The sequence below is a fragment of the Penaeus chinensis genome, chromosome 7, assembly GCF_019202785.1.
Source record: "Penaeus chinensis breed Huanghai No. 1 chromosome 7, ASM1920278v2, whole genome shotgun sequence".
Classification (NCBI taxonomy): domain Eukaryota; kingdom Metazoa; phylum Arthropoda; class Malacostraca; order Decapoda; family Penaeidae; genus Penaeus; species Penaeus chinensis.
Window position 1 is genome coordinate 5,022,057 of NC_061825.1, and position 12,500 is coordinate 5,034,556.

A 12,500-nucleotide genomic window follows, 5' to 3' on the forward strand; every position below is an offset into this window, starting at 1 on the left:
CTACTCCCTTGTAAAGATCTAATAAACTGATTTCTAAGATATTCTTATCTCACTTCAACCAACACTTGACACTTTACACCCTTTAATCAATCCTAGAATCCCTGGTTTATCAGGTATGAGGTATTCATAAAAAATAAACATGTACTACTAGGTTACTAGCAGTCAGAGCTGAGGAGGAAGAGGAAAAGGAAGAGGAGGATGAGGGTGTAAACTAAGCCATCCAAACAGTGAAGAAAAACCTCTGAGCATCATTTCAAAGAGATTGCTTGACCTACCTCAGAATGAACAGTTGCCAGCCTCTCTCTGTAAGCAGCTTCAAGCTGGAGTGCAACATTTTCTCGCTTGGCATCAAAGAGCATTTTCTGACCTTCAGCCTCCCACTGGGCCTTCTTCTCGTCTTCAATAGCCTGCTTGATACCCTCGACACTATTCAGGCGATACTTCACCCAGCTGCCCTCAATATCCTTTTGAAAGAGATCATAAATTTTCAGAACTCAAACTCTTAAATAGTCCAGTGATATTAGAGATATTAGAGATTATTACTGATGATGATGAGGCCAATTGATGGATTCTATTTTACAAGGCCTTTCATTAAAATCACTACATTATAGGTATCATCATATGTAATAAGAAATATGCACATACCTCAATCTCCTTGTCCAAATAGTTGGCAATACCAGGGCCCAACTTCTTGATAGCAAACACAGCCATGATCAAAATGGACAAACCAGTGTAAAACTCGTGTTCCATGACATAGATTTCCTTGGAGCAGAGGAAGGTGGTAAGACCAACTCCAAACATGTAAGGGCCTGTAAATAAAAAAAAAACACTATAGATTACTACAGTAATGGCACAGGAAGGGTTCAACTTTATTTTCCTTTTGGAGCATTCAAAGTGAAGCTTGACAAGATTTGTTAACTTTGATATTTCATCCAAAGTTGCTATTTCTGAATAATTTACAAGTAGTTTGTGCTGTATCTAAATAACTGATATTCTTTTGTTATCACTATCTTTGGCCAAGACTATAAAATATACCCCTACGATCTGGATAACATGACCAGGACATCATGTGAAAATTTGACTTGAAGGGTGGTGACATGAACATGCTGTGGGCCAGGGTGACACGAACTTGCCTTTGAGTGCATTTCTGATGAAGGCCGGATGATGGGAAAGACTGACCACGAGTGCATGAACCTCTTGGAGGGTGATTAGACTCATTTGGTATTTAGGAAGAGGTGTTTGCATTATTTCCATTGATAAACAAGTGTGGAATGTAATGTCTATGAGTCGTGACTAGAAGATACACATTGTTATTGTTATTATTATTATTGCACTGATAATATGGAGCTTGTGCAAGGAAAACAAAGCAAGTCAAATGACAAACACATTGAAAAATGGGAAAAAAGCAAAAAATGCTTATGCAGAAAAAGCAACAATAACAATGAAAAGGGGAGGTATGGAATCTTGTCACTAGGGTTTGTTTGCACCCAGCCTACATGCTGAACACCTGGCAGTGTGTCTGCTCTCACAAGCCTAATGTCTCATATTGCCAATAAAGCATTCGGATCCAATGGGGTAAGACCGAGATACAGAAGCATGTCTCCAAAATATACAAGAAATGATGATGATCTTACCAGTGACACCAGTCTTTGAGTAGAAGAACTGGAACCACTCCTCTGGCAGGAAGCCCATTCGCACCTTGCCAGGTTCAACAGGCCTGGAGCGGCGGGGGAAGTTTACCTCATCACGCTCTGTAGCCTTGTTAACGGCGGTGGTGCTTGTTGGCCGCACAGCCACCAGAAAAGGTCTGGCTTCCTGTACTGCAAATATGAAAATAAAAACTCGATAACAATCACCATCAAAGACAGAATTAAAAAAAATAAAAGTAAAACTAATATAATTCAATAATGAAATAAAACACCATGAATACGTATACATTTGAAGCATCACAGACAATGCTAATCAAATTGTATTTCCTTCCTGCAAGCTGCTTCTCTTCCTCAATTATATCCCATCTAATTAACAGTATAAAGGAGGACCATGAGAGTAGAGGACTAGATGCTTTTTCATTTTTTCATGTCCCTGTGTAAATACCTTCTAATGTAGTACCATGATATACGAATCCATAGATTGTTACAATTGTGCTGTTTTATGGCTTGGCTTTATCTGTCATTATGCAAGATTCAGAGCAAATCAAACGTCTGGAGGGTAACACCAAATAATAGATTGTATGGAATTCAGCAAAAATGAAAAATAGTATTTCATGCCAAACTTGTCCAATAGAAAGTTAATTCTGTGACGTCAGTATTAAACAGTCTATTCCACTGGCACCAGGCACATATACAGATAGTCCCCTACTTAAGAACATTCTACTTACGCACATTCCATACATACAAACAAAATTTTGTTTGAAAGATGCTAGCAAACTTCAAATTTCCCGGGCGCGAATATAGTTCACGAGTCTGTCACGCCGTGGCGCTGCCGCGCTCACTCAGCTGTGTGCATCTCTCGCCTGCCCTCCCGCCATAAACATGAAAGCATTTCTTCACTGTGTCCTCGTATACCGACAATTTCTGTGCCATAATTCGCTTTATCTGAATCACCATCAAATAACAGTAAAAGCATTACATGTCGTACCTATTGGGATTTATTTACAGGTATTCTTAATGTAAACAAAACTCTAAAACAATGGGAAAAAAGGCAATGGAATCCCGACTTTCAATATACAAACAAATCGACTTACAGACAGCCTCTCGGTCCCCATTATGTCCATAAGTTGGGGACTTACTCTATACATTGTGAATTTATCATTATATTTGTTTATAGGTAGATGACATCACAAGCACCTAGTCACCAAGAAGTCAATCACTATATTTATGCCATAAATATAGTGATTGACTTCATTCATGTCTGCAGATGGTTAATAGTTAAAGCAAATAATTGTGCAAGACATAACTGGTCATATCACCATTTAGGTGAAGAGGGTAAAAATGAGTTAATAAATAGGATAAAATGTGTTAGATGTCAAAGATTGTAAAGTATTGTAGGATATTATGGTAATGAAAAGGGTAAAGAAGGGAGAGCAATTAAGAATTCAGCAGGGATTCATAAAAGGGCAAGTTAAGTGTACAGGACAATTCGATCAAATAGGGAGTATTTATGTCTGCCAGATATGCCTACAGGCTTCGCGACATGCTAGAGCGCATCAAGCGGAAAGTTCCACTACATGTAGTGGGCTCACCAAATCAAATGGTTGAACAGTTGCCAGAAGTCAATGGAGTCAGTGACCCCAAGTGATTTCTGATACCGTCATTGAGGAGTAAGAGCTGGGGGATTAACCAAGGGAAAACCATGCCCAAGGCTCCCAGAGGCCATTCAGGCCAGACACAAAGCAAGCCTTTCCTTTCAGTATGGCTCTCATACCTTAGAATGTGGACAAAAGAAGGGGATGAAGAGAAGTTTAAAGTTTAGTTTTGATTCCATTTGTAACAATGGATATTCTTGGTGTGACATACTGTCTGTCATTTTGCTTCTAAACTATCCCGTGTGCAAGGAATGGCCAGGGTTACCATCCACTGGCGGCGAGGGATTCGAACGCAGGTCAGCAAGATTGCTAGACGAGAACGCTACCGCTGCACCACACAGCGTTAGCGGAGAATGAGAGCAGAAAAGTCCATGCAAAATTAGTTGAGACGAGGGGTGAGGCCCAAGGTAGGAATGATCCCTTACACTGGGCCTCAGTCTCCATCTCCTAACCCCTAATAAACAACAATATTCAAGTAATCGGGGGTTGCGGCTGCAGATTATTTCTTTTACGGATTCCAACTTTTTGCCCTTTACAAGAATATTTTCAATTTGCCCCAACTAACAAATTTCTTGGCAGAAATCCATGATCAGCCAACAATCTTGATTTGTTAAGTAAATACCCCAATGGATGGGGGTCTGGGGGCGGAGCCCCCGATGGGGTAAATACCCCAGTGGAGGGGGGTCCGGGGGCAGGCCCCCTGGCTAGGCACATTACATACCACGGGGGTCCAGGAAGCGTAGCCCCTGGCTAGGTGTACATACCACCACGGGGGTCCAGTAATCACAGGGTTAAGTTAGGTTGGTTTATTGGTTAGGACACATTGTACAATTACCACAGGGAATCTGGATCATGTGAAATCCCGTAGAGTTTTTCGAAAATTGGTGCTTCGGTCCGTAGACTTTCAAAGATGGCGGCGGTGTCCGATTTTAAGCGTTTTTTGTGCTTGTTTAACACATTTCTGTTCTCTATTTTGCTTATTTAAGCCTGTTTTACCCCGTAATTTCCCTGATCTACTTCATGCCCTCCCCTGCTATTGGGACTTCTCAAATCACATCAAGATTGTCGGCTGGAGAATCCGACGGAGATTATCATCAGATTCGTTCTCATCACACGAGAACAAATCTGATGATATAAATACTGTAAGGGAAGACCAATTGTCATAGTCAGAAAATTAACCAAAATAAAAATAACAACAGAAATGGAGCTATAGAAAACAAGACATTATGGAGACCGGCTGTGTAAGGGGGTGTTGTGGACTTCGTCTGAGCAGTAACGCGCAACAGACATTTTTGTCATTTCCTGGTAAATAAGAGGCTGTTGCAGATATACCTGTATTGTTTCCTACTCTATTTTTTTATGCCCTATAATATGGTAGTGTCCATTTCCCTCTATCTGTGCGTCGCTCCTGGTAACATCAACCACTAAAAATTCCATGTACTCTAGCTTAACCATTATTTTTAATTTGTCTGTTGGAGGCAAGTTACCTATGCATCAGAAGATTTACTAAAACCTAAGCAACATGGAAAAAAAAAAAAAAAAAAAAAAAAAAAGACAGCAGTATGATAAAATTTTGATCTGGTAGCACTGTGGGCAACAAAGGCCCCATAGTACCGATGCGATCTCCTCGTCCTGCTGGCCCTGACAAGCTGTCTGGATGTGCACGACGAGGAGTGTCGAACGCAGCACTACAGTTCGAGTTTGTCATTTCCAAGGCAAAAGACTAGTCAGTGTTACAGCGGTTCTTTTAACAGGCAATTAACAAGATACAGTATTCACCCAAGATGGTAATACTGCAGCTTATCTTAGTTTTTTATTAATTTAATGGGAGGGGGAGGGTGACCTAATTGAAAAACTTGGGACTCGAACGAATAAGCTCAAAATCTGGTTACAAATTTCACGAGTAGCATAACACCTAAATAATAACACCTAAATACCGCCAAATTACAAAACTGCAAATAAGAGAATTATCAGGACTTAACACCTTTTCAGAATTGCAATATATAAACAGCAAGTCATAAGACCCATCAACTCCTCAAAACACCGCTTAAGAGAAATGGCATTTACAAGAACTCGGAGATAATGAATAACCCCCATTGACCACCTCGTTACCCAGAATAAATAACAGCCCTGAAACAACAGACAGACGAGTTATATAATAAAAACAGCTCCACCGGCCGAGCACAACCGGCCCGGGATCGCTACGTCGTCTGCTAATTCCCCAAATTACGGCGCTAACCAACCCCAAAACGGGCGAAATCACCCACAGGACTGGAGGAGAAATGTTCGATGCGTAATTCTACATGACTCGCTTCCCCCTAAAAATAAAAGGACTTACCGGAGCGGAGGGCGAGTCGGGAGAGCATCGTCGTCACTGTCCGGCGGATCTTACGGCACTGAGGGCAAGATGGCGGCGGAGGTGGTCAAATCAGCACCTAAATAATGAGAAACTTTTGAGGATTTGGAGTTTAAGCGTTATTATCTTCGTCATTCTGTTAATAAGAGGAGGATTAGAATTGATGTTTTGCTATGTGATAAAGGCTCGACTGAAGAACAATTTTTTTTTTAACTTATTGGGTATTTTGGTAGTTAGAAACCTATAATATTTAATTTCATACACATTTAAGAAAACTTGATAATAGCTGTATTAATTATGTATTTATAATTTATTTAACCATCTAATCTTGTTCACTTCTATTTAGTTATTCGAACAAAATTTCACAAAAGGCAAAAGTATAAGGTCATAGACTTGCACCAAATAGAGGAGTCGATTCTTTATATTTTACCAACGAATTCCTTTAGATCGAGTAAGTTATAGTTTTTGCGATCCTCCTTTCATGTTTTATTTGGAGTTCGCTGTTTATTGCACCGTCAGCTGATCACCAAAACAAACCTTTACACCAAAACATTACCTGGAAATCAACAGTTGAGGGAAAAAATAGGTAAAATATATGATAATAGTTGAGCGCTCAAGTCCGTATCTTCGCATTTTGCTCAAATATACAAGTGTTATATATTTGTTTTGACCAGACGTAAGTTGCTATCTCTATGGTGGTTAGGTAATATATTATTCTCAAGTCTTCTCAAGACATAGTACGTTTCTAGTATATTCCTAAGATATCGATAACGTCAAGAGATTTAAACCAACAAAAATATTTCTTCAATAGAGTTTTTCGATTCGGTAACAGGAAAACAAAGGCATTTTGTGTGTCTGAAATATTTTATGTAGTCATTAATTTTGGTTATCAACTATTGCAGAGGCACACGTAACGGAGAGATTACAATATATCGGCCTTGCCTTGCTACCCAGCTGCAAAAAGCATTAGATATTCAACATTCACTTGGCCAATTTTGATCACTGTCATAATGTCACAATTACTAAGCTGTGGAGCTTCATCAGAATTAAAGGGAGTAATTGCTGTCATAGAAAATGGAGAGAGAAAGTAAAAAAGAATAATTTTTTGAATATCAAGAACTCATTATATGCTAGCTTAACCCAATGCAGCCGGGGAAAATGAATAAAAAATGGGTAAATTGCTGTACTCATTCTTTATGTTTTATGTGAAATGTCTCTGCACATAGATGTCTCCGCTAGTGCATAGCCACTAAGGAGTCAATTAGTAGACCTTGTGACCTCACCGGATTAGAATTGGTGGGAAAAATGTATTTTTTACTAGTGCTATAAATATCAATGGTGTTATTTTTATTATAAACATTATAATTACCATAATGTTATAAACATAAGTAACAGCAAAATAAGATAACTTAAGATATTTTTATAAATCAAAGAAAAGGGTAAATAGGCGAGACAGGCAGTACTCGTAATTGGCTCATTGGTGACTTAGTACAAGTGTAGCCATCTATGTGAAAAAAACAATTAAACATGTAAACTCACTGTGGACATGCCATACACACAAACGTCATGCCCGGCATTGGGTTAAAGAAGAAACAAAATAATAGGAAACTTCCCTCAAGTGAATAGAAATGATAGAACTGTAGCAAACTGAAGAAACTGTGTAGATTAATAAAATGCAAGGATTATTAGCTATATGCAGGATTATTCCATTAGTTTAATTGAAATATGTGTCAACATGTCAGTTAACGTGTTAACTGACTGATGATGTAGTTATCTGTGACGTGATCACATTAAATGATCCTCATATTCTTGATCCTTTATGTTCTAGCAAAGGCCACAATGCCTCAACCATTTACGTACTGGAAAGATATGTCTTTGGCTGATTCCATATCTGACAATAAATTGCCATAGAGGTGTATGAGCTCATGTCTTGCAAAAATATACATACAGTAATAGATTCTTTTTAAGCCTTTGTTGTAGTAAGTACCTGAGTCACAGAATTGTGATGTTACCTTCACAGGGGAAAATTAAGTTATCAAGCAGTGAGTGTCATTTTTGTTCCTGTATATGATAACTTGATATTGGTTCCTGTGGTTCTATTATGGGTAGTTGTGGTAGAAGTAGTTCTTTATTATATTTCTTTATTATATCAGGAGGATTTACTACTTTGTAACACAGGGTGTAGTGTCAAGCCCATTATTGATTATCAAAATTGACCAGTGGCCATGTAAATGAACAATACAGCAGTCTGCAACAATATTTATTTGTTGAATCTCAAAATCCTCTATAAGCCATGAAATTTGTTATTCCTGTCTTTATGTCTGGCCATTCCAACAATACTGACTACTATTTCCTATATATTTCATGATATTGGATGCATTAATGAAACCCCTATTTTACCGTGGCAAGATGATTTAGCCTTCATACTATTGCCTAGGTACCACAGTATTTTTATTGACTGGATATTCCCCATCAATTTTTTGCAGCCTAAGAATGGGTATCTTCTTGTCATGCTGTGGTGGAGGTGGGTCCTCAAGCTACCATGATATGGACAGTGATCTTGATGCAGTAAGTGTGGCTTCAGACTTGTAAAGAAGTAGTGACCTTTCTTGACATTGTATTTATGGAGATATTGTGATAGGAAAATTTAGATTCGACCTCTCTTTCTTTCTTTCTTTCTTACTTTCTTTCTTTCTCTCACCTTCCCTCCTTTCCTCTCTCCTTATCTCTCGATATCCTCTCTCTGATGAATGACAAGCATTCTGCTTCTAGGAAACACGTCGACGACAGATGGCAGAAGCTGCAGAAAACCGTCTGAAGGCTCAGGAAGGTCGTGGGATTAGAGACCCGGCTGCACTCAAACAACGACAAAAGCGAATGGAAGAAATCGAACGAAAACAAGAAATGACGGAAGGCAATGAAGGTGGACTTCGGGTTAGTTTCTATACAGTTATTTGAATTGCTATACTCGCATGCCAATTCATAGTTGCATTTTCTATATTTACCTGTATATAGACTTTGTATTTAGACATTTAGGAACACTAATGCTATGCACACAACACCAGTTTCACATTTAACAAGTTACCACAAAATCACACTCATGACTGGATATACATAAATACATTATTTTCTTATTTGTGTTATGACTTGCTGTAATGATTGTTGTTACCAACAGAAAAATAATAAAATTTTTATTACTTTTTCCCAACAGTGGCAAGTTGGTTAACAGTACAGAATTCAAGTTGAAGAAGAGCCTCTAATACCTATACTAAGAAATGTGTCACTAGCCTGTGTTCAAGATATATATGTATTTTATCTTCAAGGATGGAAAATAGCCTTACTTTTGCCGAATTTTTGATTTCATGAATCTCTCGTTAGGGTTCTCACTACCCTCTCCCTATTGCACGTAATATAGTTGTCATGATCGTATCCTTATCCCTGAATCTTCTCCAAACACTTATTTTATAAGGTTTCCCAATTTTTTTTATCATGAGGTCAATCTGAAGAAGAGGAGTATGCTGTGAGTTACATGAATGTGACACCGTGTTTTTTGTTTGATTGTAGAAGTCATTGTCCATAGATTATGTCATACACATCTGTAATATTTGTTATCTGTCTATTTCTAGATATTGTAGCTTTTATGGGATACTTGGTTTAGACAGGTTATTAAAAACTCTTTGTGGTAGGTACATTTTTTTTCATGTGTTAACTTGATGATGGCTTTGTGACTGACTTGGTATAGATATTGCCCACACAATAACCTTGTAAATAATGATAACAGTTAAATAAATCAAACAAATATATATAGATATAAAGAATGTCACACAGAGCAGATGTGAGGTTTTATAGTCAGAGTTGTATATTCAGTTTCTAATTTACAGTTTAGTTGAGCTTCCACATTGACTTTCAGTTTCTTTTTTTAAGTTGTGATGTGTTTCCAAGTGTTTGATTCATGGAGAGGTGTTTTGAGAGTCTCTCTAGAATGCCGGAAATTATGAGAGCTGATCTGGCCATTGCCTTCTAAGCAACTACAGTATATGAATACTTGTACCAAAAACATATGTGGGTAAAACATCAATTTACTGTAAAAAAAAAAATAATCAGGAAACTAGACTAGAGGAAATGATATCAAGTATATCAACTTTCCATCAAATATTGATTTGCTGAAAGTTGTGAACTAGAAACTTGCTTGCAATACACACAAGATGAAATGCATGATATTGGCTAAATGTTATACTTCCTTAGGTGACATTAGTAGTTTAAGTTATGAGACAACAGAGATTACCATTGGTAGTTATTCAGTGTGCAATTATATACAAACACATTTAGGTAGAGAAACAGAATTTTAACCCCTAAAGGACAATATATGGTAATTTCCTTCCTCATATATGTATGATATGCAGGGTCAATGAGAGCACAAGTCATTTTCCCTGCCAATTTCTTCATTTATTTACTGTGGAATTTTGAGTCTCCCTTTCAATTTATTTCAGTCGTGAGTTCACGCGCAGCTTTGGACTTTCCCGTCCTTTAAGGGTTAAGTTAAAGATTTAGTGTATGACATTACCATCGTGTTCATTCAAATTATATGTCTTGCTGTAGTTTGTTACATATACATATATACATCTCAATACTGTATTGCACATATGTATTAATGTTTTGCTGTGTTCTTAATATATAAGATTATTTACTCTCTTAAAAGTATGTTTGTAATTTCAAGGACAAAAGTGCATCAGTAATTCCTTGTGAAAGACAAGTCTGATAATGTAAAAGAGGTAGAGCAAGCATGAAAAACTGATGATGGGAGTTGCAACAGATTCAGATTGACACGGGTCATGGGACTAAGGTGAAGGTGGTACAATTTTTAATTATCATTTGCTTTGAAATCATCCTTTACAATAGTCCATGTTTTTAAAGAGCAGTATCAATACTTTCAGAAATATAATGAAACTCCTTTTTTTCTTTCTTTATTTATTTTTTTGTTAGTAAGCTAAGTGTTATAACATACTGATCTGATTCTATGATCATATATAAATCGTTGTATTTGAATTATCATTGATTGTGTTTTAGAAGATGAGAATGCTATAATTTTGAGTGTGATTAATGTATATTGGAATCATCAGAGATGTAGACACTAGTAGATAAAAAAATATTCTTAATATCTTTCTTCATCATTTGTAATGAATAAAACCAGGTGCTTATTTATTAATTTATTCTTTCTTATCTGCAAAATAGTCTCATATTATGGGAATTAATCTCCAAGTTAGAAATTAGGGACATATAAAAGGGGGAAATGGGCCATTTAATGTTAAGTGGTAGAAACCAAGAAGAGATTTGATTTAAGAGAAAATAGATAAGGCAGGAAATGTGTTTTATTATTTCAAGTGTGAGATTAAAAAAAAAAAAAAAAAAGGAGCACTTTGCAGGTTCACAAGTAGATAACTAGTACTAGAATCAGGACATTAATTTCCATGTTAGCCTTGCCCATTTTACATAATTTGATTTGCACTTACCTAGAATTTTGAAACAGGTGTATCTTTGTCTATCTTCATATTTGCTTTAAAAAAAGGAATACAGAAAGTCAAATGTGCCCATTTTTGAAGGGTAATGTAAGCAAAACTATATTACATTGCAGGTTATACAAACTGACAGTTATTTATTCATGCAAGCAAAATGCCAAAGAACAAAGAATTTTGCAAATAGTATTTTGTATTTTTATATGGATTCTTATGAATCTGAGCTTTATACATGTATTTTATATACCTTTCTATCTGTGCTATTTTCAACACAGAAGTTTGTTAATACAGCTCTTCTTTCCACAGTTTTTTTTTTTTTTTGTCTACATAATTTATATTTCTGGATGTGCAGCCAGTAATGTTGTTTGGTGTGAACATTAATTACGTTATGGATTGTCTAAGACAGAAATTGTTCATGTTTGTTTTAGTTGAAGAAGCTGTAATAATGGCATGGGTACTTATTGTTATTATATCCTTGTTTTCCCATTTTCCATTAAACGAAATATATTAAAGAAGTATTCAAGCATTTTCCATTCTTGTTTTCAAAATTATGTAGTCATTGAAGCTTATTTTAATCTTGAAAATTATTATGAAATCTAGTTTTACCTTTTTTTTTTTTTTATAAAAATCAAGAGGATCTGACTTTTTAGAATATATGATTATATATATTTTCTGACAGTAAAAGTAAATAGATTTTTGGACAAAATACCTCAATGCATTATATATTACAGTGTCTTTTAAAGTAATGAGCCTGCCTCATAATGCAGCAAAATTCAGAGAACTGAATTAAAACAGGTCTTTAGGGATGTTTGTAGCAAATAAGAAGTGTGCATTATACATTTTCATTAGCCATTATATATATATAGTAATCTGTATCATTCCTTTTTTCTCTTCACCCTCTACCAAAGATCTTATTCACCTAAAATAAAGCATGAATTTCTCTCTTCCATTCATTATCCATTCATCCCTGTATTCACTCGGCACTGATTTTGTTTTTCGTTTTATGGTTTGAAATTGTGGTTTTATATCCTGTACTTAAACACATCTTGTAATCACACATTGAATCACACTCACGGATAATGATTTCCCTGCTGCCTTATCATATGGTTTTTAATACTTTCTTTATTGTATTATACATTGTGAGATACAAAATAAATTATGTTACACTGTACATTTGTGTTTTGTTTTCTAACTTTCTTATTTTGAGGGATTCTAAGCTACATAAGTGTAGTGAAGAATGTAATTTTCAGAGATTTTATTACATTATTGGAAAAACTTTACTTAGCATAGTGAAATAAAATAACCTAAGAACATTTATGATTAAATA

The 12,500-nt window shown here is 36.2% G+C and overlaps 3 protein-coding genes across 3 annotated transcripts in view; 1 reads left to right on the plus strand and 2 right to left on the minus strand.

The window, feature by feature from the left end:
- LOC125027407 (ATP synthase subunit b, mitochondrial-like) overlaps nt 1-5,770 on the minus strand; it is a 6,334-nt gene extending 564 nt beyond the window's left edge. The window contains exons 1-4 of the mRNA XM_047616473.1: nt 5,643-5,770; nt 1,635-1,820; nt 646-809; nt 276-464 (exon numbers count right to left, since the gene is read on the minus strand). Coding sequence (XP_047472429.1) covers nt 276-464; nt 646-809; nt 1,635-1,820; nt 5,643-5,670 — 567 coding nt within the window. The 5' untranslated portion in view covers nt 5,671-5,770. The remainder of the gene's footprint in view (nt 1-275; nt 465-645; nt 810-1,634; nt 1,821-5,642) is intronic.
- Nucleotides 5,771-6,168: 398 nt separating this feature from the next.
- Nucleotides 6,169-12,344, plus strand: LOC125027196. Its single transcript, XM_047616119.1, has 4 exons — nt 6,169-6,246; nt 8,147-8,228; nt 8,433-8,594; nt 8,872-12,344. Exons 2-4 carry the CDS (start codon nt 8,154-8,156, stop codon nt 8,884-8,886), a joined length of 252 nt encoding a protein of 83 aa, XP_047472075.1. The 5' UTR covers nt 6,169-6,246; nt 8,147-8,153; the 3' UTR covers nt 8,887-12,344.
- The window catches only part of LOC125026778 (alpha-1,4-N-acetylglucosaminyltransferase-like), an 8,088-nt gene continuing 6,636 nt past the window's right edge, over nt 11,049-12,500 (minus strand). Inside the window, exon 4 of the mRNA XM_047615377.1 lies at nt 11,049-12,500. This exon is cut by the window's right edge and continues 1,240 nt beyond it. The gene's annotated coding sequence lies outside the window, so the exon portion shown is untranslated.